The 27,698-nt window shown below is 38.4% G+C and overlaps 1 protein-coding gene across 2 annotated transcripts in view; it reads left to right on the top strand.

Moving 5' to 3' along the window:
- CAAP1 (caspase activity and apoptosis inhibitor 1) overlaps nt 1-20,318 on the top strand; it is a 28,603-nt gene extending 8,285 nt beyond the window's left edge. For both annotated transcript variants that reach the window (XM_038402121.2, XM_038402123.2), the window contains exons 5-6: nt 12,673-12,746; nt 18,747-20,318. In XM_038402121.2, the coding sequence (XP_038258049.1) occupies nt 12,673-12,746; nt 18,747-19,084 (412 nt within the window). In that variant the 3' untranslated portion in view covers nt 19,085-20,318. The remainder of the gene's footprint in view (nt 1-12,672; nt 12,747-18,746) is intronic.
- Nucleotides 20,319-27,698: the final 7,380 nt, after the last annotated feature.

Below are 27,698 nucleotides of genomic sequence, written 5' to 3'. Positions count from 1 at the left end.
TACCTTCCAGACATGAGCCAAATGTAAATCAGACCACCACAGTGCAATCTTCCAAAGGCTGAAGACCCTGGCCAATTTTTATTCGGACAAAATGATGAGAGAGCGCCAGAATATTCAAGCAGTCTTGTCAGTTTTCACTGCGGCTATGCAGAACCCTGTGGGGAGCAGCGAAACTGACAAGAACCTTGCTAGTTTCAACTCCGCAGTTGACAGACAGCTATGAGTAGCAGCAGCAGCACCACTGTGGTAAGTTCCTGAGGAAGAGGGTCAAAAACAGAAGCTGGGCATGCAGTGTCAAGTAGCAGATACCTCTGGCTTCTAGGGATGTAAATATCATTTTAAAAGTTAAATGTTTAAATGATTAAAAATATGTTGTTTAAATAGTTAACCAATTAAGTGGTGGTTGCTGATCTCGCTGGTCAGCAGGGCCTGGGGCTGGGTGATGGGGCCACTGGTAGGCCTGGGGTTAATGGCTCAGGCAGGTTAACTGGTCAGACTAATGCTTACCAGTTAACCGGTTAACCTTTTACATCCTTACTGGCTTCTGTGAAGGTAGAAAGCCAAGGGAGGTACAGAATACTGGAGACAAGCACACCTCTTGCACCAGCTAGTATACCTGAGAATGGGTGGGAGAGAAAGAAGGGAATCGACAAAAGTTTCTTTTCTCTCTTCTAGTAGTCAAAGAGAATTCTGGGGGAGTTGGAAAACTATCAGAACTGTATACAAGCCACATGTTCCTTCAAAGGATGAAGTCCCTGAACAAGGTGCAGGCGGGAGATGTGGTCACGATATCTTTCACCTAAGTAGGCTTAACCTTTGGGCCAGTATATGTTAAGTAATTTTTTCAAGCCATTTATAAATGAATATAAATTGAAGTTGAAAGCCAGTAAAAGCTTTTAGAAGACAGTGTTTCAGGCAGAACTGCACCATATCGGGGAGTAGACCGCTTGAATATGGCACTCTTCAGGAAATAACAGAAAAGCTGATGTTAAAGTAAATTTAAAATTTTTCCAGGGATTATAAATAATGTAAAGCTGTGTAAGATCAAAACCAGTTCAAATAGGGGAATATATCTGTTTTTGGAAGACAGTCTTTTCAGAAAAAGACTCGCCAAATGATTTGCTGGGCACCTCAGTACAGCTTTTGGGTTGAAGTGACTTGTTTTATGTAAAACTATTACATTGTCCGTATTCCTGAATTATATTAATGAGACGATATTAAAGTTTTTTTTTTTTTTTTTTTAAAAAAATCCCACTTGTCTTCTCTGTTTTCAGAGGCATGTAGATGTGAAGAACATGTCCCAGTATTTAATCAAAAATTTATCATACTTTGAATTACCATTGATCAATTAAATTACATTTTCGGTCCTGCTGACTTTTTTAAATAATATCTATTCAAAGTCAACATTTTTGTAAACTTTTAAAATTTCTGTGGAAAGATGGGTTTTACTGAAGGTATCATTTTTGTCAGTTGTCAAAGGATATCAGAATACACACTGTGATTAGCCCTGATAAAATAAAAAGGAAAGCTGTGTGCTCTGGCCTGGCAGTTAAGAGCAGAGGAACTGAAGCCAAGAAAATCTAGGTTCCAATTTCTACATAACCATTAACTGAACTCACTGTGTGACTTTCAGCAAGCCTCTTGAGCCTCAAGCCCAGCACCTGACAAATTAGATGTAAATCAGAAATGGCCAAGAAACCATGTTTTTAGCCCCTTGTTGGAATATTTTGCTCATTCCACTTTTTGCCTTTAAAAAATAGGAAAACTCTTGCTTCTGTCTCCAAAAGTCTTACTCCAACTCTGTCTCCATTTCAGTCTGGTTGCCCACAAGTATATAGTGAGATACGCTCAAGTTGCAAAGTTTAGTTCTGGACTTCTCCCAAGTCCATTTGGAATTTGAATCAGTGGTTATACTTTATAAGTGGCTATAGTTTGATAAGAGCTTTGTTTTATTAATGGATGCATATAAATCCTGTCCCCACAATGAAATGGAATACTGAATGTTTCCTCAAGCTGAAAACGTAAAAGATTTATGAAAATCTGTAGTAGATTCCATTAGTATGTAGAAAGCTCTTATCAAATATAAGATATGATTGTTATCCTGTCATCTACCCCTTTCAGGTTGGAAGTCATGTAAAATCAGGCAGTATGAGTTGTGCATACTGAAGGATCACAGGATGAGGGCCAATGTTTGCTAGGACTCTGCAAATTGCTACCCTAATACAGTACATGGGTTTCCCCCCCCCCCCCCCCAAAAAAAAAAAATTGGTGGCCTCAGAATGTGGCCACCAACTCTTGATGGTGGCTGCTCTGATAATTTTTCCTAAAATAATTAACTTTAGGAAAATGTATATACAGGCACATATACATATCCAAATCATTGTAATTTGTTTATGTAGTTTTTTGCAGACTCAATAATAAAAATAATGTACAGTTCTTTCCGTTCTTTACTGGACCTAAAAACTAATAAGGTGCTTTGCACATTTTTGTCTTTTTTGTTTTGTTCTTTTGCTTTTTTGGTAAAAGGTGGATGTCTGTACAACACTTCTACCCGGACTTTGCTCCTATTCTTGCGCTCAGAGCATGTCCCCCTCAGCCTGCCAAGGAGTTGCCAAGCTCTGCAGGAGCCACTGAGCTGCTGCGGTAGCTATAGCAACTGTAAATGGCAAGTCCGGTTCCAAGCGAGGGAAGCACTGACTGGTCTCTCTGTCCCTACCTCCTATGGCCCTTCAGCGAGAACCCGTCCTGGGGAAGGTGGGTTGGGAACTCACTGGCTATCTGCAGAGTCCCAGACTCCCAGGCCCCTGGTCGGGCGGGAGTGGGGAAACTGACCAAATGCTGCAACTGCCTCCACTGACAAGAGCTGTCTCTGGTGCTGCGAACTCCGGCATCATATGTCTTCAGAGATGCTGCTCAGAGCCTTGAGGCTGCACAGAACAGGGTGCCGCAGCACCAGCAAACAGTGTATCTTGCTGCCCTTGGTAACAGCTATTCAGGAGCAACAACTGGGCACTGCAGGGAGGGTCTTGCTGCTTTGTCCCCTCAATCTCTGCCCACGCTTTGAAGGCTGTTGTGGCCGCAAAAAAATCTGCTGGTGGCCAAGTTTGAGAAACACTGCCCTAATTGATCTGTTCCATAACTTAAGAGCTGTGTGAAGTTTCTTAACATGCAATTGGTCAGATCTTTAATATACTATTTACAGCACTGTTTGCTTCTATGCTGCTGTTCTACAATACAACACCATTAAGCCAAAGGATTTGGGACATTCCAAGGTTTTTGCTAAATGAGGTATAGTTAATTGAGGAAGCCAGTCAACTAGTATTTGTCTACAAAGCTGGCTAGCTGCTTCTTCCCTGTACTCTGAGGTTGAGAAGTGAGTTCTTCAGCTGCTTGTCAGTCCCGCAGTTTGCTCTCCTATTTTCCTTCAGCAGGTACCGATTCCCCAGTTTAGTCCTGTAGTAGGTTCCGCAGGATTGTAAGCATACTTCTTTCCTGGGTATCTGGGGGCTGCAGAGGACCCAGGTGGTGGTCCCACAACATCGTGAAGAAGCCTGGAGGTCTTCCAAACAATGTTCTTCCTGAATGGCCTTCTCTGAGTGCGCCCTGAGTAGGCGTCTCAAGCTATTCCTTGATGTATTGCTACATGTGTTGGTAGATGGGGTGCCAATATACTGGATACCGCCAACTAATAATCATATATATTCCACATGTGTAATGCAATCAAGTTATCTTTGCTGTGAGAATTCTAATATGTGTGGGTTTTTTCATTGCTGTGTGGAAATATTCAGTGTAACATGTTTGCTTTTAATCAGTAACTGCTTACAGGCTTTTGGTCATCTTACTCTCATGGATGCAGTTTTCCTTTGGGGTTTTGTTTAGGAAGCTTAACAGTTTGAAGATTTCTTTTTGTTTTAATATATTTTGCTTCCAGATACAGGACTGCACCCAGACATATCTTCAGCTGGTCTTTATCTCCCTAGGATAGGATGCTGAACTATACCATTTGGGACACTGGTACGGCTAGTCACATCAGATATGAGCAGCACTATTAGCGCCTGTTATCTGTTCAATGGTATTCTATTCAGGTTCTTATACTGCACCTATTATCATGACATCAGAGCTCCTTCCTGTAGTGCACTAAGCAGCATGTCTAAGATTTGTCACATGTGGTTCTTCCTTTCATGCGGATTTATATTTCTTTTGGATTTTTATCTTAGGTGTGATGTGTTCTATTGATGTTTTAGGGATCACCCAGACCAGGAAAAGGTTGTCATTTGCTCTGTAAACTTCAGATGCCTTAACACTGTGTTGCTGTGGCTCAGATCTCTGACACGAGGAGCCTATCCACCAGCATAAGGTCTCACCCTGGCTTCCCTTAGCCTACTTACTCCTTGCAGGGTGACATCAACAGGCCTTCCTATCCTGAGTCTCCCCAAATCCATCCTCCCTGAGTTCTTAACAAGTGGACACTTGGAGTGTTCCCTCCCCTGGTTTGTCACCCTGAAAGGTGTGAAACCAGCCCCCCAGATACCAGCTTACTTTGGCTCTCCACATAGTTTGCACAACAGAGACTTAGTTGGGGTAAAAATAAACAAAAGGCTTATTTAATAGAAAAAACACAGATTCAAAGATGAATTAGGAAGCAAAAGCAAACATATACAAGTTATGCAGAAAACCAAGGCTCAACCTCAGTCTTTACACTTCTGTATTAGATAAAATCTCTTTTCCGATACAAGTTACTTTACCTTTGAACAGTTTCCTAGTATACCTCATAACTGTAGGGGGGAATCCAGCATTTCACAGACAGCTTCCAGCTTAATATTCCCCCCTCCCTCCTGCCGATGAGGTGCACTGCTATATTTTGTACAAGTTGGAATTTCCCGACAACTGATAGCTTCGTCCTTGTCCAGGTAGATTCCGTTGTGGTAGGCCTGTGGGCAGGTCATTGAAGTCAGCTGATAGTCTGCCAGAATGGGATGTAGTTTTCTAGCCAGCCGTCAGTGGTAGAATATGTTGTTTGCAGATGTTGGAGTGTGACACTATAGAGCTGTGGAGAAGTCAAAGAGCATTTGTAAACTCAGGACTGACTTGACCAATTATGGGTATGCCTCTTCAACAGAGGAGACTGTACTGTGACATAATTTGGAATTATTTTCTTCTGTCGGTCCAGTATAATCTCCATCTTGCTTTGGTTTACGTTCAACCAGCTGTTCATCCTTGAGCTGATCTCTGCCAATACTGACCTAACTTGATAACAATGGTGGTGATGTGTTGCTAAATTGTATAGTCAGATACCGTCCCACACTTTGGTTCCTTACAAAATTTATTCAAGAGGCCAAATAATGAATATCAATCTGGTTTATTGCTGTAAGCCAATAATATGCTACAAGAAAAGGGTTCTATATGATACCAGTGTCTGGGGAAGCCGTCTCGTGCAGCAATGTTACATTTGTAGTACGAGAAGATGCGATCCCAAAGTTACACCTTTATTTACATGTCACTAAAATCAAATCCATCACTTTGTCCCAGTTCCTTAACTACTTGTTCTGTTTCTTCCTTATCTTGGTTTTGGATACTAGCATTCCAGGTGCTGGCCTGTGAAGTTACTTCTCTAGCGTACTAAGACATAGGGTGAATGCATCTGGATTTTGACAAGTTTCCTATCTGCTTATGCCAAATGCTTGCTTCAGCAAATGCAAGGAGTTTTGGGATACTTATACTATTGAACAGAGTTATGGTATCGGTCAGTTTAGGCTATATCATTGGTACGGTATTTAATGTTGTTGGTACTTAATGCATACTTATCTGTAAGTGTATGATATGGATCATACATACATTAATATACTGGGTAGCATGCATATATATATATATATATATATATATATATATATATATTCACACACACACACTAGTCAACAGTTTTCTTACACTGTGAAGGATGAATAGAGTTTTATGTCATCTGCATGTTGTTGGCATTTGAGCCCATGATGTCTTTCCAGTGGATATATGTAAATATTGAATAAAACTGGAGAGAAAAAAGATCCTTATCAGACTTGGCAAGTGAATGAGTCTGGTGGTACAGGTGCAGTTTTCCATCACTATCCTTTGGGTGTGTCCTTGAAGGAAGGACTCGAACCATTTTAGTACATTTTCCCCAGGATTTCTGCCACCTCTGTCATGTGGGACAACAACGTTTCATGATCAGCTGTGTCAAATGCTACACAAAGCTTCAGAAGAAAGGATGCATGTCTGCCCTCCATCAGTTGACAGGAGGATATCTACCATCTGCATCACTAATGCCGTTCCTGTTCTCTCTTGGTCTGAATCCAGTTGTATGAAGTCTAGTGTATTGGCTTCACGCCTATATTATGCCTACTTTTAGATGCTAGAAACATTTATTGCATTGGACACAAATCATTACTAACATTTAATATTTTGAAGTGCTTGGGGAAGAGGGAAAAGTATATGCAGGTGGCAAGAGGATAAATAGGAGTGAGGAGGAATGTACAGGCAAGGAGGAAATTGTACACAACAGAGGAAGGGAAAAGGAGATACTATTAAAAAAAAGGATTTAGACCAAGAAAATACTCGCCAGATACAGCAGCTCTTGTCAATCAGATGAGTACTGCCTCCAGATAAAACCATATCCAATGTTGAGGAGGCTTGAGCTTCTGACCTAAGGAAGGAAAACCAGGTAATTTTTTTTTTTAAATGGACTCCTATTTCTAGTTACTGGTATGACATTGTGCAAAGTTTTCTTTAAGAAGTTATAGTAATATCAGATCTTTAGATGGACCATTTTATTCATTTCCTTTCTGTTCTCCCAGCGTGGGTGGTGAAAGTGTCTTATCTGGTTGTCCGGCACAATTCTTTAGCGAATTGTGGATAGTAGGCACTATCTCTGATATGCTATACTTTTATAATTTTCTTTGAGACTCAGTACACTGGTGTCAGACACCCATCCCTAGCCCTGATGTGCCCCACGTAAGAGATTTAACCAGCTTTCATGACAGTCAGATTCTGTAGAATCTAAAGTGGTCACTTAAAAAAAAATATTTAGAGTACTTATGGTTGCAAAGAAAGAAAACTTGCCAAATGGAAATCAAGTGTAACTGATGCAATGTTGTCTTCCACAGTTCACAGACTGCCTGAAATAACATGGGTTGTTGAGTTTAATGATGGCATTTTAGAGCCAATTATTCAAATAAAGTTGTTGTGCAATTGGTCACCTAGCTTGCATAGTTTCTACATTTGTGTGCACAAATCAGAATGAGTATCGTGCTTGCTTTCCCCCCCCACCGTGATGCAGTGTACAACAGTAAGTTTACTAACTACAAATTTAGTTGCTACCTGAGGGGCTTGTTCAACCCTGGATGTTGATGCAAATCTCCCATTGCTATCTGAGGAGGATCTATTGTAGGTTAGTATAGTATAGAATCCCTTATCTTTGTGATCATTATATTAAAAAAAAAAAAGTCCTTCACAGAATTTGACCCCTCAAACTGTATGAAATACATTATTTTTTTCTTAAAGGTTCTTTCTAGTATAGTATATTAAATTAACTTATTTCCAAGACAAGTGTTGTAAACTAGAAAGTATTATAATTTGATAAGCAGTTCAAGAATTTTCAGAAACATAGGACTTGAAGCAGATTTGTTTGTGAACATAGGCAACATAAAAGCTGTAATCAATGTAATATCCATTGTTTCTTTTTACTTCGTAATATATAGAACACATGAAAACAAGGATTCTGATATGTTAGTCTGAAATTCATAGCTCATTTTGTATGTGTCCAAATTTACTGAGGTACATCCTGTCATTCCGTTTAATGTTATGTCCTTTCTAATGCAAAATGTACTAAAGTATCTTGGACTTTCCATTACAAGAAAATGTCAACCACAGGGAATTTGGTAAATTTATGAAAATTTGCTCCTTCATCTGGTTCAGAAACAGTTGCATGTTGCTATTTTTAAAAATGAGCATTGCATCTTTTATACAAGTAGCTCTCTTGCTTAACCAAATTTGTAAATTTGGGTTGCAATGTTTAATACTGTATATAATTTTTGAAAACTAATGAACTATTGGTTTTGATTATGACTCTAATACTAGTTAACCCCCATGAATTCTTGATTTTCTAAATAGGACCCGATCATGCAAATAATCCTGAGCATAGTGCATAATGCTGGTAGGGACTATATCTAGTATTTCCAGCACTGATGTTTAATGTATTGATTTTTATTAGTAATTCACAGACCTCTGTGATAATACAGAAGATTTGTTCACTGCCATTAAGTTTTGCATGCAAGAAAATATAGTTCCTCAAACTTAGGCCCTGGATTTTTTTTTAAGGGCCTCACCCTGTTCTTTGATTTTATATTCACAAACCACATGCACAACAAGTCCATAGATGTCAAATAACCTTTTTCCATCTGTTAAACACAGAGACAAGTGATTGAAGGGCATTGAATTACAGCACAGTTAATTGCAAGTACAAAAATGCCTGCAAAATGAGTCTGCTTCTCAAAATCAGGCTCTGACTGTTCTTCTCAATGTGTACCAAGGAGAATCTATTACAGTGGTTCTCATTCTTTTTGGGCACTGAGAGCCCATGAATTAGGTTGCAGTGCATGCAGCCTAGCCCAGCCAGAGCTGCGGGAGCCGCTTCTGTGGGGGTGAGTGCACACTCACACACACCTTGGGCTTCCTTGAACCCTTCCCCTGCCTCACACACCTTGGGCCTCCCATGCAACCCTTTGACATATTTTGGAGGCTGAATTTTGGGTCTTGAAACCTTGGTCTAGTAAGTCAGATCAGTCTGGAGTCCAATTCTGTAACATAGCTAATGCTTATTATTTATTTAATCTGTCATCATTCTTTTGGTGGGGGTGGAGGGGAGACAGATCTCCTTCCCTGATACTTCTTTCAAGAGGAGTATCTAAAATGATATGTATGTATTTAATTCTTGTCCTGTAAAACTTGATTCTCTTACGTGAAATAGAGAAGGAAATCTGGAATAACTGTTCAAGCCTTGCCAAGGAAAGATCAGTGTGGGAAGCCCTTTACTATCTTAGAAGGAAGCCTGTAAAGTGAAACTGAGGGCTTGTCTACACTGGCAAATTACAGCACTGCAACTTTCTTGCTCAGGGGCGTGAAAAAACACTTCCCTGAGCACAGCAAGTTTCAGTGCTGTAAAGCGCCAGTGTAGACAGTGCACCAGTGCTGGGAGCCACGCCCCTCGTGGAGGGGGATTTTTTTAGCTCTGCCACGACAACACAAGTCACATTAAAGTGCTCCGTGGCAGTGCTTTAGCATTGTCAGTGTCGACTAGCCCTAACAGCCTTAGGAGAAGCTTACCTAATTCAGTGGTCCTAAAAGCAGCCTAAAGTACAAGTACTAAAAGAATTAGGCCAGGGTTTTCAACCTTTTTTCATTGCAGACTCTTAAAAAATTTCAAATAAAGGTGTGGACCAATTTGGAAATTTTAGACATAGTCTGCAGACCCTCAGGGATCCATGAACCACTGAATTAGGTAAGCTTCACTTTGCAGCTGCTGTCAACAGCAAGCAGCAAAAGAGGGAAGGTGTTATTGTTTTGGTAGAGAGGGTCCTTCCAACATCCTATTTAAAAAAAAAAAAACAAATGAAATAGAACACCAGGCAAACAAGGGAGAATGGCAAGGAGACCCAAGCGAAAAATGGAAGTGGAGGGGCTAATGCATCAAAATTGAAAGGGTGAGAGGAGGGAATCAGCTGAAAGAGGAGGGCAGGAGAGAGCTGTGGCTGACTTTGAAAATTAGCACTGATTCCCTCCTAGAGCACATCTCCCTGATGCTGACTGCTTTCTTTCCTAACAGCCAGGAAGCATAGGGAACTCCAAACTTTAGTCGCCACTTGTTAGCCAAGGTTGATATGGAAAATGAGGATATGAGGCCTGTAGCCACAAAGGCATTGCCTTAGGGTTAAATCCAGCATATCTCCTGCTCCCCACACGTGGGGGCTGTACTGAGGTGCTCCCCACTTTTGTATCTGCTTTTGGCTGCTGGGTGTCTGCTGTTTTACACCGGTGTAAATTAAGAGTAACTGAATTTGGCCCGCTGTCCTTATGCAATTGAATTCTTTTTATTAAGAAAATAACCAAATCTAGACTGCCTGGCCACTGCTTGGCCACAAGATGGTGCATGACACCTGCTTATTAAAATCCAGCTGGTGAAGTTTCATCAGCAATCCAGTCAAACCCAACCTTTTATGATAAAATAAAATGCGCTGTAAAAGATTTGCCTTTGGGACGCGCAATTTTTTTTTTTTTGACAGCAGATGGTCTTTACAGCAGGGATGCGTGGTTGTTTTGGTTTTTACTAAAGCAGTTAATATGGTCTAAATATCAGGGACACATTCTACAGCAGGTTTTGCTACATGATTTCCAATTTACAGAAAAATCTGTATTTTTTGTTAGGTAAAAAAATGTAGCTATTTCTACTACTTGTACTTAAAACAAACTGCATAGTTAAAAATAATGGGTTGCTGTGAGGTTGCTGACAAAGGGGTGATTCTGATTCTTGAATGAAATTTTGGCTTTAAGACTCAGGGAAGCAGAAGCTTTATTACTGCAGAGGTGACACTGCTTGGCATCTTTCCCCCTGGAAACTATTTGATTGTGTCAGAGCTGACCCTGCTGCTTGCCAAGGAGCAACATTGCCATCAGCAATGAAAACAGCCAGTCAGTTACTCTCCTTGGCAAAAGGGAAGAGTGCAAGTTTTTGGGTTGTGTTTTTTACCACCACCAGCCGTCTCCCACCCCTTCCCCCCACCCCCGAGGCTGGGGCAAGAAGGAATAAAAGTCTGAGAACCTGCTTATTATGTTTAAAAGATCACATTAAAGCAAAATTAATTTTCTCTTAGAATTTCTGCTTCTAGATATAGCATCTAAGAGCTAATGCAGCCTGAAATGTCAGACCTTCCAGAGACGAGCAAAAAACATCATGTGGGGAAACATTTGGGTGGTTCCTAGGATGAGAGAAGCTCACATAAACAAGCTCCTTGTTCAGCATAGCTCTTTCCCCAGTTGGGCTCTTTTCCTTCTCATCTCTACCCACTCTGCCATCCTTCTGCTGGAAATGGAGAGCCCAACAGAATTGAAACCTTGGGATTTGGAATAACATCTCACTCAGCTTCAGCAGGTAGGGAAACATACTAGAAAGAGGAGGGAAGCACATGATCCTCGCCCAGTCTCTTACAAGATACAGGTTAAGTCAAAGTGGGTGTGTGCTATCAAGCCAAACATTCAGTTTTTTGCAAAACTATTGATCTCTGTGTGCAAATGCCTAGGCACCTTCCTAAGCATTTGTTTGCATAATTGTGATAATTATATGCATATCTTTATGTGCAAACGTGTGGGACAAATGGAGGGCCATTCAGAATTGATTACAATGTCTACAACTAGTGGGGGAAGTAGCCATCAAAATAGGTGTACTCTCCTTTGCATCTGTGTAGCAAATTTGGGCTGGTTAGAAATGGTGTACAAAATGAAGAGATTCCCTTTCAGTTGATTTATTAGCCTGATATTCTAAACAGAAACACATCTGTGGTTATTTAATAGAAGAACAGATCTGCAGCCACCTTGTTAAGAAAGAACTTGTTTAAGGCCATAGTTGAAAAGTAACTAAGTCTTGAGTATTGAAACTCTGAAATTAGAATATGGTAAGATCTGTGGTAATGCCATCATTTTTTTATGGTTTGATTTAATACCTACAAGCAGGTTGGTTGCTTTGATTACATGTTAATATAATACATACTACACAAACTTTAGATGAGAAAACAGCTGAGGTATGAAATTGGATAGATGAATATAAAATAATTTTACTGCCAAAAATGCTCATTAAACTCAACAATTGGATTCTCTTGATTTCAGGATCTTGCTGTAAGCAGTGTCTGCCCTTTTCAGGTGCATCTTACAATCTCTCATTTATACTTCCCTGCTTTGTATAAATAATGTCATTTGAAAATTGTAGGTAGATAGCAGGCCACAAACATGTGTTTCCATGGCTCTTAGGCTATTTTTTGTTTGCTTCTGTGCAACATGGAGCAATTCCAGGGTTGATACCTTAGAGGGGGAGGGCGTATGAATCTTAGAATTAAAAAAAAGGTGAATCTTTTAAGCTAGGAGAAATAGATATTGAACCCAGGTCAATAGTCTGGCTGAATTTGCTTTTTAATAGCAATTCTTCAGTGGTAATGTTAGTTTCTCATGAGGATGAAAATAGCTACTTAATTCCAAAAGTAAACAGCAAATATCCCTTGAATGCAACTGAAACTAGATTTTCTAAATTCCTGCCTGTGTGACAATTTATGCTGCATTTTGCAAATAAGCACCCCATATTGGGAAGATACTGCCAATTATGATTTTTCATTTGTAGGACCAGTGCAGTGAGGATAATTAACTTTGATCTTGTATGTCATTGAGGAAAGCAGAAAAATACCCTGGGTTTCTAAAGTGCTTAAAATAGTTATAAAAGTATATGTAAACTCTTGTTGGCCCCTTTCACACAGAACCTGTCTTACTCAGGCTATCAACAAATACTATGTGCTAGTGTAAAGGAAATGTTTCTTTGAAATAGTCCTCTTCACTTTATATAACAAAGTGTGGAAATTAAAATGTGTTCTCGTTTGTTTCCAGACAAGACAACAATGTAGATTCTACTTCTTCTCTGAGGGAAGACAGCAAACTGGAAGGTCTGGAGTCAAAACAGGGTATGTATTGAGAGAGCTGAAGTCTTGCATTCTTGACAGTGACCAGTTTCAACAGCCAGTGACTGTCAGCCTGGATATTTGAACTGGTAGCACTAATAATAATAGTGACGCAACCTCAGTGGAATCAAGACATCTGTGCCACCCAGACATCTGTGCCACCTAGATAGTACAGAAATGAGGAAATGATGAATCACTTTTTTTAAGAACAAAACAAAATCCAAAACATGGGCCTAATATTCAGAAGTGCTGAACAAAGTTCCCATTGATGCTCCAGTAAGAGCAGAGTGTTCTTTTGAATGACATGGGGGCATTTGTTGCCTTCATGCTGAAATATTGACATTCAGTAGTCTTCCCCATTCTTTGTTTTTGCACTGTACTCATAGTGATCTGAAGTGGCAGAAGAGAGTTTGGTGAGTTTTATATATATTTAGACCCTACTAGTGCTGGATCAGTAGACCAGGATCATCTTAAGATCCTTCTGTTTCTTCCCTGGGCTCCACAGGAAAAAATAAATTAAAAGGTTTTGGGGAAATGTATTTTTATCATGAAGTTGATGCTATCTTTTCACTTTGCCAGTCAAATACATTCAGTATAACCATTTGCAGCAGCAAGAGATTAGGTAAATCTGTTGTATAAGCAACTAGCCATTCGTTGCTCTTCCTAATTCCTCCAGAACTTCCAATCCTAATAACATAATGGTAAGTGTCCTGAAGTAGACTGTAGGTCCATTGTTATCTAGTGGGGTGAACTGACCAAGCAGTTTTCAGCAGGAGCAAATCTTCAGATACATAAATTAAAACAAGTAGCTACAAGCAAAAAACAAAACCTTTTAAAACCAACCCAAATCCTGCCTCAGCCTGGGGTCCATGCAGTTCTCAGTACCGGAGTGTGGAGTCCTGCCTTCCTATAGGCATTCTTGCTCCCCAGCACATATTGTTTAAGCCTCTTCCCTGAGCCCAGGTCCAACGCAGGAGAAAGGATGCAGTAGAGTTTTACTTTCAAAATAAGCAGCTGCCCTATTTCTCCAAGGCTTTGTGGCTTGTTCAGAGGGTCTGCAATCCTGATTCCCATCCCTCTCCTCCCCCTCTGAGTTCTGAAGCTCTTGGTAGCTAGGGGAGCATTACTGCAGCTCTGCAGAAGCACAGTTAATAACTCAGCTGTGGGAGAAGGCAGTATAGTAGAGGGGAAGCAAGACTGCAGGCCCTCCCACTCTCCGGCTTCTCACTTCTGGCCATCCAGCTGAAGAGGCATTTTGATCATTGCTCTCTCTTTGGATGCAGATCATTCTAAATAATGATCACCTTCCTTTGGATATATAAAAGACAGCTGATTCTGTACTCTAAAAGCAAGCTGAGCAATTGAAAGTAGAAGTACAAACAAGCCAGCATTTGGTGTGATCACACCAATATGGCAGCTTTTGGTAATCAGGTGGGGACAGATGAGCTGCTTTTTTTTCTTTTTTTTGTAGCCTCCAGGAAAGAAAGGTACAAAATTAGCTTTTCATTATGATGATTCTAGTATCTTTGGTTTTTTTGTTTTTTTTTAGAACAGACAGAAATGCATTGGGTTAAGCATTCATGTACTGCTGTGATGGGCACTGGATAAAATACCAAGACAGATAGTGATGTACTTTTGATTCCCTACTGTATGTTGGAAGCTGCTTTTAACCTGCATCAGCTCCTCTCTTAGCTCATCTATTTCATGAACACTTCGTAACAACTGCCAGTATTATTTTATACATGACACTAGAATTATAGCTGCTTCTATCTCAGCCTGTTTATTTTCATTTGTACTTACTATACATAGTAATGTCAGAAATAACTTTCAAATCAGAAAATGCTGCAGATTCTCATAAACTGTATTCCTCTTATGAGGGGCCAATATTATTTGCTTCCAGCAACTTTTATTTCACAATTCTGAGTCCTATCTCAACAGCTTTTCAAATGGTTTATTTTTTTTTTTTGAAGTAGCTAGTGAGGGGAATTAAATGGACTGCGGAGGTAAGAATGTCATAACAAAAGCTGCAAAATTGTTAAGAGCAGGATGCCATGACTTTGTGAGAAACACTTTAAATATTGCTTGTTGCGCTATATGGAGTGACCTCGGAATTGACAGATTTCCTGCAGACCTCTTCCAATCTTTCTGTCCTATCTCAGGGAATTGATGACTGCTGCAGGTGATTGCTTCATTGTCCTTTTTTATGACTTTATCATCCACCGTATCATGATGGCTTTGGGCAATGACAGTGGTGCTTCTCAAGATGTTAGCTTTAAGGAGCTTTTGAGAATATGGGCATAAATTGTAAAATATAACTTAGTAATCATTCTTCTTCCTTGCTGGAGCCTGTGATGTTACAAGGAAAAAAAGATAGAAGACAAAGCAGGCTAAGCAGAAGTGAGTAAAATATGGTTAAAAAGGGAATTAAGTGTGCTGAAATGAATTTCACAACTGTAGCTGAAGGAATAAGTACAAGTTATCAAAATGAAAAAGATAATGAGAAAAATGCCATCTGAGACTTTTATTACTGTGTAAAATTACAACTGCAAAAGAGGGAAATGAAGCTCATCGGCTAATTAAACAACATTTGTAGGCCAGTGGTTGGTGTGATTACTGTGCATTGTGCTGCCATGGAGACTCCTAATTCTGGATAGAATCCAGGACAGCCTGTACCTTTGAAGGCTGGGCAGCTCCCTATTCTATACAGATAGTGGGACAGGAATGAATGACCCAGTTTGTCAGTAGCTTTCAGGTTTTTCCACCCCCTCCATCTGATCAGTTCCAAAGCGAAGATTGGCAGTAAAGGATGAGCATGCTCAGAGTTTAACTTCTGAACTTTGAACTAGGCTCCTCAAATACAGTATGTGTTTTTGCCCAATGGAAATGCAGTCCTGTTGAATAGGGTGCTAAGTAAATATGGACTGGTGCTTTGTAGCAAGACAGAAGAATTTCCATTCCTTAATCTTAATAATTCCCATTCCTTGTGGTCTTTCTTGGGAAGTTAGTAAGATTTTGTTCAGAGTCCACTCATCCCTTTCTGTAGGCAGGAAGAGGAGGAGTGAAACTTGCATCTGAGGTGGAAATGCAGATTTTGAGGTTGCCGTGAAGGTATTTTAGAGACGGGGCAACTACCCCGAACACATCACTTCTGTGGTGTTGAAGACTTTAGCAGGGGACTGATGGGCCATATATATTGTTGCTTATTGCAAACTTCTTCATGTGATGTTGAGGATTAGAAGAGGACACATTTTTCATAGAATTAAATTGTTTTAACCAATATAACCAGTTTTTACTCCAAAAAAAGTCGTAATTCACGTAAGTGCCACAGACCAAAAATCCTATATATCAACGTGATCAACAATGCTAATCTCCAGAAGCAAGAGTTTATAGGGATTTGACCAATTTTCCCATACCTGACTAAATTTATGATTATCTTGATCTTGGAAACGTGTGGCTGTGTACACTTCACATATCATATACTGGTTACCTGTTTGTTAGTATGCTTTTGCATCCATGTTCAGTAGCTGATGTTACAAATCTGGGATTGCATATGTTGAGTAGCTAAGACCTCGATTCACGAAAGCATCACTATTATGGATAGCATTTAAGTCCTGAATAGGGACTCGTGTGCTTTCTTAAATCTGGCCAAAACTCCAGAATTGAGGATATGTATGTTTCTTTTGAACTCTTTACACCAGCACTCAGGTTTAAGTTTTTATTTAGGGTAAATAAAACCCAGCTGGCTATCTTAAATATACCTCTAGTGTTTTTATAAAACAATTTAAGGAAACTTATTGTTGACTAGGTAGTTGGATGAAATACCATTCCTCCTTTTTTTTTTTTTTTTTAGCAAGGAAAATGCATTTATTATATTTCTTTCTTGGTGTTCAATATTGATTTTTCATCCCCTCAGGATAACAGTTATGTCATAAAAGCCAAGAAAAATCTGTTTTTCTAAAGATTTTTCCTTTCCTGCTCATAAGCAAATATGCGCACACACCAAAAAGCATTTCTTCTAAGAGTTTCATAGAAGGGGTAGAGTTTTCTAATGCGTTCTTTTACACTTAAAAGGAAAAATTGATCTCTGGCAAAATTTATTGCTTCAACTTATTTTGGAACCAGACATTTTAATTTCAGTTGTCCATATCCTACCTGTTAATCTTCACACAGAATTTTCATTGAATAAAAAGAATTCTGTGCAAAGTTCAAGGGGAATATGGCCCTTTATAGGTATGGAGAGTTTTTTCAGTTCTCCCTCCTGTTTTCCAGAAATGCCTCTCACCCACTGTATTCTTGTGATATGGTGTACAACCAATGGCACTGAAATATGAACAAGCATTTCTAAAGACAGACTTCTAAAATTTCTTTTCAAAGATGTGTATTGTGCTGTTATTTGAAGAGGGAGGGAGAATGGTTCATGTTGGGACTAAAACACATGCTTTCAAGGGAATTGTCATTAGTATTTAGAAGAATGATTAGCAAAATCCTTTCTGTAAGTTTTGCAACAATAAGATATTAAATGTGAGTATCTTGAGGAAAATCCCAGAGATACAAAGACAATTAGTTAAAGACATCAAACCCTGGCTCCCTGCTGTATTAGACTACATTATCAATGTATTCTTTGTAACCTGAGCTTTAGTAAAACTCAAATTGCCTGGTGTCCAAGAACAGCAATTCACAGAGGAAGTACTGCATTGGTTTCCAGTATATCAGTGGCTTTGTTGTTGATGAGCAATACTGGCAGATCAATAATACTTCCCAGCCTTGGAGATTTGAGGTTTAGGAACAGATGGAGAAAACTAGTAATTCTTAAAAGTCATCCACAGAAAGGAAACCTTTTTAAACCAGTTGGCAAAGGCTAATTTAAAAAAGGGAAGTTTAAAAAAGGAAAATTACTATGGTATATAGATGTTTATATCCTAATGCTGATATGCTCTAAACCTATCATTTTGTTTTGTTGTTACACAGTACAGAGCTTACTGTATATGAATGTACCTTTTGCCTTATATCTTCAGCACACAGTGAAAAGTTATTTGTATTTTTAAAATGCATTTCTTTAAATCTATAATTTCATTTTTTTAAGACTATTTATGAATTAACAGCCTTAACTATTGTATAATGACCCTACCAGGAGCCACTATTAAACCCTTGGAAACAGTAATTTTGCCATTTTGTTGCAATAAATATTTATTTTAAGCAATAAGCAATATTATCAGAGCATATCCAGAGATGAAAAATGTCACCCAAGCACCAAGTAGTTGTGGAGCTAAGGAGTCAAGAGGGATAGTATCTCTCTCTCTTTACGGTGAAGTTGAGTATCGGTGATGGTGGTTTTGCCAGTTTTACTTACTATGCTGCTTTTTCTAATTAAACTCTTCCTAATAAACCTCTGTTTTTAACGAAAAATAAAAATCACCAGCATTTCTTTTATAATTTTACTGAGCAATCCAAATCCATCTGAAATACTTCACTAAAAGGCTTAGATAATTGTAATGTATGACTTTTTTTGCATCTTCATTGGCTTTGGTGTTTTTTCTTTATTGTAATTTATAAAGTAATCAAAGTATTTTTAAACTGCATTTTGAGAATTAAATTTACTTCTAAAATAATCAGTCCCAGAAATTCCCCACATCAACTTTCATTTTGTAATGCAGAAGCTTCATTGTGATATAAAACCTTATGACATTTTTAATTAGGAAAATAGATCATGTAACTCCATATGATGGAATTTTTTCATTTTTCAGGCACTGCTGCTTTGGTATATTGCATGTTTTTCTAAATTGGAATAAAAAATGCATTAAAACTTGTCTAAATTAGATCAGTCTTAAAAATTGGGGGAGGGAAAAGATAAGGAAATGCTTGTCTGTAATTTATAGATGTTTTTTGTTATATTCTGAATCTGTGAAGAGAAACATTTTTATGCAGAGGCAGTTTCTAAAATGAAAGGGAAATTTTTGTTAGGTTCCCTGTACTGCATGGTTATTTGTTACATTTGTGTTGCAGGCAAGGGAGAAGATAGTGATGTCCTCAGCATAAATGCAGATGCATATGATAGTGACATAGAAGGCCCATGCAATGAAGAGGAGAGTCCAGATGTGCCAGAACGTGCTGTCAGAAGTGGAGCTGGTCAGATAGATGACCTTCAGAAGGACATTGAGAAAAGCGTGAATGAGATACTGGGGTTGGCAGAATCCAGCCCAAAGGAGTCTAAAGCAGCAAACTTGACTGTTGCTCCAGCAGAAGATGTTCAGCCATCAGCACAGCAGCTGGAGCTCCTGGAGCTTGAGATGAGGGCCAGGGCTATTAAGGCCCTGATGAAGGCTGGCGATGTAAAAAAATAGCCCTAAGCTTACTTCATTTTAATATTTTTTTTATATTTGTTTTGAAGGGTGTGATGTCGGTTCTCTTCAGTGCTATAGTACATTTGGATTGGACATGACATTCCTCATTCAAACCCTTTTGCGTATCCTGACCTGTGGCTTAAATTGTTGATAGTTGGTTTTCATTGCCTTTGGCATGCTGCTTCTGTGACTTATACAAATGGATTGGTTTGACACTACACTAGATCAGTGTCTCTTTTTGCTGGGTTATCACTTGACATGAATCAGAAAGAAGTCATAGAGCTATGCCAGGATGCTGGGTGCCTTTAATAAAGGTTAAACGAACATCGTAGGTTCTTCATAATTCCTATAGTTAGCAATTAAACTGCTAATTTTTTTTTTTCCTCCTGAACTTGTTAGCAATTTAAGTAACTTGATTTGCATGTGCTTCTTAAAAAGGTACCATTTTGAGGAGGTCTTCTGTGGCATGACAGTACTCATATCTGCTTGCAGCTCTGAGATATGATTTGAGATGTTTATTTCTTATTGGGCCGCAGCTTTCAGGAATATAAATGAACTAGTTAAAATTGAATGACAATTTATTTTGGGAGGTTAAAAGCATGCTTAATTTTTAGAGAGCTAAAATTGCTAAGGAGAATTTTTTTCAGTAAGCAATCTAAGTTAATTGTTGGAGAAAGTAATTCCAGTGACAAACTATGCTAGTAGGTGTTTTTATACTGCTGGTTATTTTATTTGGCTAGTCTCCTCCCACAATTATTTTATCATGTACATCTCATCTGAAAACAGGAAAATGAATGCTTTGTTTCTCTTTGAGAGATTTTGTTAATCCCGCACATCATCTTGTGAGATCGGATAATGCAGCGAATCAAAAACTGTTTAAAGATTTCTGATTTTGAGCTCAAGTTTTTGATATTTAACTGATTTAATCTTTTCATATCCCCTGTAAATAGCTTTCCAGAAAGGTGGTATAATTTATTTTTATGCATTTTTGTAAGGATTCAGAAATCATAAACTCATTCTTCATTGTAAGGATGTTTATAAATAATTGCTTTTATACAACTTGTTTTCCTATTATTTGGTAACTGCAACAAATTAATTTCGATTGTTTAGAAGTGGTGCTATTTTTATAATTGAAGTATATTTAAAAGAAACTTGATTTTGTTATGTCCCAGGTCTGAGTCTAATTCTTGTTAAATATTGTTAAATAAAATAAATGGTTCATTACATGTTGCTATATTGAGTTTTCTGTTTTGCTTCTTATGCAAATAAGCAAATTAGATGTTTATTAATTAGTAAGAAAACAAATCAGTAACTCCTATATGCTGTATTTGAAATGTTTTCCATTATTTACATCTGCGGGCCTTGTTTTAGTGATGCACAGTATCCAAAATGCTCTTACACGACTTGAAAGAGCTTCCTTAACTTGGTAAATATGTGAGCATTGACTATGGTAGCAGGTTCTTTTTGTGTTGTCTAAAAGATTAATCAGGATTGTTTGGTTTTTTTTGTTGGTTAAAATAGTACTGACCTACTGCAGCATAAATTTGCTTGTAAAATAAGGACACCGTTAAATGCAGCTGCGAGGATTCTTATGGTGAGTACTCTTCAAAGGGCAGAAGAGGCCTGAGTGAATTGCATCTGGTTTAGTCACCATATTGATGACCCTAACTTTTATCTACTATATGTAGCAGTTGGAGGATGATCATCAGAATGTATGTGTGAGGGAGAATGGACCTAACCAGTTAGGTACTACACAGAATCCTGCTTACCAAGTCAGCCTCTAGTAAACTGTAATTTTATCTTATTTTCTGGGGAATTTGGGATTTCTTTGGGGATGAGGGAAAAGAACAGCAGGTGAGGCTTAGATCTGCCTGGGAGATTTCTATACTGTAACATCACAGGAGAGTGCAGTTGTTTTGCTTTAAAATCTGTTTTTCTATTACTGTAAATGTTTAATTCCAATAATTAAAGCATCGAATACCTCATTTAAGCCAGCTTTGCATGGCAGTTGAGCATCGCACCTGTAGGGACATTCCCCTCTTAAGTTATACTAGTGCAGTTGCATATATCTTGCAAGATTACACCAGTATAACGGACAAGAGAACTTGATCCTTAGTGTTTGCTCCTGTTGCTCTTCCGTTTCTAGTTTGCATTTGTCAACTCTTTCTGTTGTTCTCCATAGTATTGACAATGCTTGTAAAAGCCCAGAAAATATAAACAATAAAACATCTTATTCTTAAAACTGGAGAAAAATGAACGGTAACGTATGAGTGGTTAATCTCCTGTGTTCTGTGTTGATCACATGACCATTCATTCTGTTGATGAGATTGATAGCTGCACCCCATCATCTTGTGTGCTGACAAATGTTTATGGATTCACAGCCTCCCATACCTGCTGGCACTCTTCAACCACATCCTCGCTACAGGAAAGGTGGCTCCTTCCATGCCGCAACTCCCATGGCTCCCAGTATATGTCTGCCAGGCCGTCAAGCCGTGAGAGCTTATTTCACAGAGCAGCCTTTGCTGAATAGGGCATACCTTAGAGGAGCTCTGCAAAGCCAAAATGTAAATTGACTTAAGCTCAGAAACACATGCTGAATGTAGTCAGTTATGATCTGGCTGGTGAGGGCATTCAGTCCATGAGGTTCAACTTTATTCAGTTTCCCCCCATACAATCCACAGTATCAGTGATGCATTCTGGGTTATTAAACCAGGAAGTACTGCCAGGAGTAGTTCCAGGGATGACTGCTTTTTAATGGTAAATTAAAATACTGCTTTACTTAGTTTTCCCATTATCTGGTTAGTGAAGGCATTAAAGCACTAATTTCTGAGTTCAACTGCATTTTCATATTGGCTTTTCAGGTAACCTTTAAGGCTTCAGTTTATGGTGTATTGATATTATTTCAAAGGTGCTTATTTCAAGGTCTGTAGCAAGAAATCCCATATTCTGAGCTTTTATTAATGTGGTACAACAGAGAAAAAGGTTTACTATGCATGTGATAAAGAAGGTAAATAATTGAACTTGAAATGAAAAAGAAGAGGAAGAGTTCCAGGAAAATTAAATAAAGATGTTTACAAAGAAATAATTGTCTGATTGTTTTTGTGTATTATAAAAGAGACCACATGTGATTGATTACTCAAGGGCTAATTCATTTTTTGGATACTGAGCTGTTGCTGCTATGGTTTAGGGATATATCAGCCGCATTACACAGGCTTCTGCATGATTCATCCTCTTTATTCACTGTGCAATTAAACTATTCAGTGTATTTTAAATGCTTACTAGGCCATATTTTATTTCACTTTTAAATGTCTCCCTGTGTTTCTCTTTAAAAATAATTTTAGTATTTCGCATTGGAGGGAGTGGCAATTGGTTTGGAAAATACAGTCCTGAATTATTTATGGAATACTCTTTACGTTGGTTTTTGATTAGCAAGTTGGAAGCCTTAGCTGATTCAGGATAAAAAAAAAAAAAAATCATAGCCTAGTAGGATGGAAGCTTGGACATTGTTCAGTATTAAGGGAAAGACCCTGCCTCAACTTTGAGGACCAAAGAAATAGTTTACTTAAATAAATCTTTGCCGCCCTAAGAATTCCTCTTCTCTCTCTGCTGGCAAGACTGTATTTGTGTTATATAAATAAAAAGGTGCAAATCCCCAGAGAGTTAAAAGTACTAATTATTCCTGGTGAGAGGCTTTAATGTGTTTTTTATGGTGACTTGATAGAGGGAACAATAATTAGACTTCAAAATGTCATTTTTAAGAGAAAAATTATAGGTATTTCCACTGAACAATTCAGATTTATTTGTGGCTTTCTTTTTATTATAGTATTTGCTCTTGCAGGGAAATGTTTTGCCTAAAATGCTGGGAAACCACGGTCTTGGATCATTTGTTTTAATACATCTGTGCTAAGATATTTTCTCTTTCACTGTTTAAAATAATAATTACTAATCACAATGTGTTAAAGGCTTGATGACTAACATCAGTTTACTTCATAGGATTTAGAAAAGAAACACGCATTAAAAGCAGGTCACCCACATAGATGGCTTGGTTAAAATGCTTCCATTCTAATGTGATGGTGGTTAAAGGCCACATTAAGCACAGTGCTCCAAATCATACCAAACTGGTGAACCAGGAAACTATTTCTATAGGGGGAGGCCCCTTTGACTGTGGGTGCCCTGCCTGCAGTTCAAGAGAGTACAAGTGCCATGAACAGCAGCAGCAAGGGAAGCCTGCAGTTCTTCGCTGCTGTGGGCAGACCATCGCTCAGCTAATTGGGTCTGAAATCATTCAGGGCTATAAAGATCATGTATGCCCATTATTGCTAACCACAGCTCAAACTACAAAGGCTCGCATCTGAACTAATTTTTATATCATTCTTACCCCTGTGGTGTGAGTATCTTAAGGTTTTAAAAAAACAAAGAATTTTTTTTAAAGTGGCTTTTGCACACAGAACCTAATAGCAAATACAGTATTTTATAAGTACTACTGCTTAGCTTTACAAGCATTGCTTTCACTTTATAAGATCACTGACGTAGGTAAGCGTTGTGCCCATTTTATGGATGTAAAATAATTGCAGGTGAGAGTTTTGCAACAGATTATTTGGTAGGGAGGAGAGATGAACTGGTTAAATCATCGATGCAGAAACGTGAAGAAAAGGAACATGAGTTTAGGAGCACAGATACCAAATTAAAAACTGATTATGAAGTCCTGCAGTTTAGTCACGGTAATATAAACCTTCATGTTTATTGCTAAGTCAATCTGCAATATGTGGAGAAAAAAAGTTTATTATGGTTGTTATTTACAGCCAAATTTAAATGTTAAAATACTGCAATTTTTTTGTCTCATGTTTTATGGTCCTTTCTTGCCATTAATATTAAAATATGTAAACAGGATACATAAAAGGTGAAGAAAAATCTGAAGCCTGTAAAAAGGTTTTTGTGGCATACCAGTTAATCAAACTGACTCTAGTCAGAGGAGGAAAGAACCAAAGAGCATAACTGTAAATATTGCATGGTTATTAAACTGAAGAGGACAAGTAATCATCTCTGTTTAAAAATGCATGTTCATATGGTAGACTGTCCCTTTTTTAAATGCATGGTAAGTCTCTCCCTTTCCATAGGATCTGCCTCGACTATTGTCAAAATTTAAAGTTGAATTTTTGCTTATTGCACCTGGTGGCCCTGCAAAGTTGCTCTTGGTAACTATTTTAGATTGTAAAAGTTTCTATTCCTATAAAATTGCAGTTCCCTCCTCCATTTTGTGGCTCCATGCAGCCTAATTTTTTTCATGACGTGTGGATGAATTTGAGATATCAGAAGAAAGGACGAATAAACAAGGCTAAATTCTGCTCTGTCATAGTGATATCAATCACCCATATAGTTACTCTGAATTTAAACTGAGAGCAAAATTTGCCCCTCTGTGGGTTTAACACTTTAAGTAATGGAGTCTGGAGTTCCTTATTTATTTGTATTAGTTAGATTACTGGCAGGCCCCAGTTGAGATCAAGACCCATTGTGCAATGCACTGTACAGGTATGGTAAAACTTGGCCTACAGTTTTTGTACCAAATTTAACTATTTAGGTGACAGGTATGTTTTTAAACCAAAATAGTTAAATCAGCACAACTCCCAGTGTGGAGGTAGGTACATTACTATAAAGATGCCTTGCACCAACATAACTTATTCCATTAAATTTACAGGAATAAGGTACACTGGTACTAGCACTTTTATCACAGTATAATTACATCCACACTAGGGGGCTGTATTGCTTTAACTATACCAGTTTCAAACAACTATAGTTAAAGCAATACAAAAACTGTGTACAGAAGCCCTAAGCTTCTCTCTGCCCTAAAAAACCTTCTAATCTAGCTAGACAAAAGGTGAGATAGGAAATATCATTATACCCACCTAACATAGAGAACTGAGACAAGGAGCTTAAGTGACTTACCCAAGATCACACATGAAATGTGTGGCAGATCTGGGAATAGAACCCAGATCTCTTGAGACTCCATGGCTTTTAGCCTCAGGATCAGGGGTTCTCAAACTGGGGGGTCGGGACCCCTCAGGGGGTCATGAGGTTATTACATGGGGTCATGAGCTGTCAGCCTCCACCCCAAACTCCACATTTCCTCCAGCATTTATAATGGTGTTAAATATATAAAAATGTTTTTAATTTATAAGGGGGATCGCACTCAGAGGCTTGCTATATGAAAGGGGCCACCAGTACAAAAGTTTGAGAACCACTGCCCAAGATGATCCTTGTAATGTCAGTATAGTTAGATTCTGTTGTTACTAAAATGGGAGCCCCTAAATCTCCCTCTTTCTTAAGGAGATACAGCAGCCAGCTTCACTAAAGTACAGGCTAGGTCATTTGATTAAAATATCTGTTAATATATTTTCCATGCCTGGAGGCAATATCTATGCAGAAATGCATTGAACCTGGACTGGATATAGCAATGGAAAAATTAATTGAAGCACACATCCTGCCACAGCTGAGACATGGGCTAGATAAATCCTTTCTAGCTTCAATTTTTGTAAAATTTGTAAATGTTCCAAGGACCCAGCCAGCTCTATGCAAGGATCAACTTTCAGCTTACCACCTTGTATAACAGCATAGCCATTTGTTCCTTCTAAAGGAACTGATTTGTTAAAGGAATTAATCTTTATACCAAACTGAAATATGGTAGAACTCTTTAATACTGCGAATGACAAGTTAGAATGTTCAGCATTAGATACTTGGGGACTTAAATATGTGTAGGTTTTTTGCTTTCTTTCAAAGTACAGCAGAACTTCACTAGTTCCTTCTTTGGCTTATCTGCAAATTTGATAATTCTTTCAAAAAAGCAGCAGCATCCCACTGCTACTTAGGAGAGATTGAATAAGTATTACAGGGAGATCTCATTTCTAAAACTTCATTGTTTTAAGAATATACTACTGTACATTTACTGACATGCTGTCATATTATCCATAATTAAATTGTCAGAATAAATTAACAAAGCACATGTGATGCAGTGGCCATGGTTTTTCTTCTCTTACTTTCTAATTTGTAAACCTAGGGCTGGTCATGCCATATGATCCACGTGGAAAGACACTGAATTCCATGTAGCTGTGCAGAGGTAACAGGAATCCACTTGCAAGGATCAGACTGCAGGGCTAGTGCCCTAAATCGGTGAATCCCATCTTTGGTGCTGATTAGCCAGAGTGCACACCACCAGAATATTAAAATCACTGTGTGTTTGAGAAAACCAACTTGCCAGTTCATTCTAGATTTCATTAAATAATGAAGTCATCAATATTAAATGAATTAGCAGAATACTTTTTCAGTACGCCAGTTTGAAAATGCACTTCCGCCTTGCTCTAGCCATAGATTAGCATTATTTTAGGTCCTGATGGCAATCCAACCCAGAAACAATAAAGGAGGAGAGTGATGAGCCGCTTGGCCACCAGCTCCACCTCCCTTCCCATTTGCCGCAGAGGATGATAATGTCACTGCTGTTCATTAAATACCGATAGGCCAAAAAGAATGAACTTGGTGAAGTGAGATCTATGGTGGATGAAAAACTGCACGTCTCATAAACCTGTTTGGGGTATAATATATGCATACCATTGAAAGCTGTAATCTGTCCCAAGAATCAGTGGGCAGTGTTTGACACACTGGAGGTGTAAACCTGATCAGAAATATAATTTAGAATAGCAAGCCCTTTTATGTTAGGGATGGCACCAGGGGTGGCGGGGGGGAGAGAAAGAGAATCTCTATTCTCCACATACCAACTTTTCTATAGGCCTCCAGGGTTTACATTTAGCATGAAGAAGGATTTTCAGGTTAATTGTGCAAGTAAGGCAAACAGTGAATCCCTTCATCGGGAAAGTAAATTCCACGGGCTGCTGTTGTCATGTTTAAACAAATGTGGCGTATGCAAGAATAAATGAAGTAATGAAATGCATACTCATTTGGGTATGTGAGATCTATATATATAGAGAGAGAGAGGAGAGACAAGCTTACCTCTCTCCCTCATTTTATATGTAACACGTATATAAAAGTGGGGGTTTTTCATTCCCCATGCCATTATACACAAAAGAGAGGAGATATTTCACTAGAACAGTTTGGTCTTTGCAGCTTTCTGAATTTGTATTGATAAAGTGTTGCAATCAACACTTTGTCTCGCTTCCTCATTTTAATTTTTTTTTCTGTCAGTGAATCTCAGTGGGGTACTCTAAACTGTATTTTTATAAATGTCCTCTTTCCCTGCAAACTTTTATCTTCAGCAAGTGAAAAAGATTAATAATCCCCTTACCTTTGCTGCAAAAGGTTTAATAAACAATGCTTAATTAAAACAAGAGAAGCACAATAAACCCAGAGGGTTCTGCTTTAGTGGTGCAGATTCATGTCATTTTTCTTGTTTGTTGTGTGTTTTTAAAAATGGGGTTGGGGGAAGGACTTGGAGAGAACTTCAGGTTTTTATATTTAATTGAACTAACAGCATGTGCTGACAAGTAATAAATAACAGTGGTACGGAGTGACTAAATAAATTGGTTTCCTCAAGCAATGATTCATTCTCTGTCTTTCATTGCCATCAGGTTAAGAGACAGCTTCTTTTTGTCACCCTACGGGAGTAATA

Source organism: Dermochelys coriacea, chromosome 5 (genome assembly GCF_009764565.3).
Source record: "Dermochelys coriacea isolate rDerCor1 chromosome 5, rDerCor1.pri.v4, whole genome shotgun sequence".
Lineage (NCBI taxonomy): Eukaryota > Metazoa > Chordata > Testudines > Dermochelyidae > Dermochelys > Dermochelys coriacea.
This window is presented reverse-complemented; position numbering and strand designations above follow the sequence as displayed.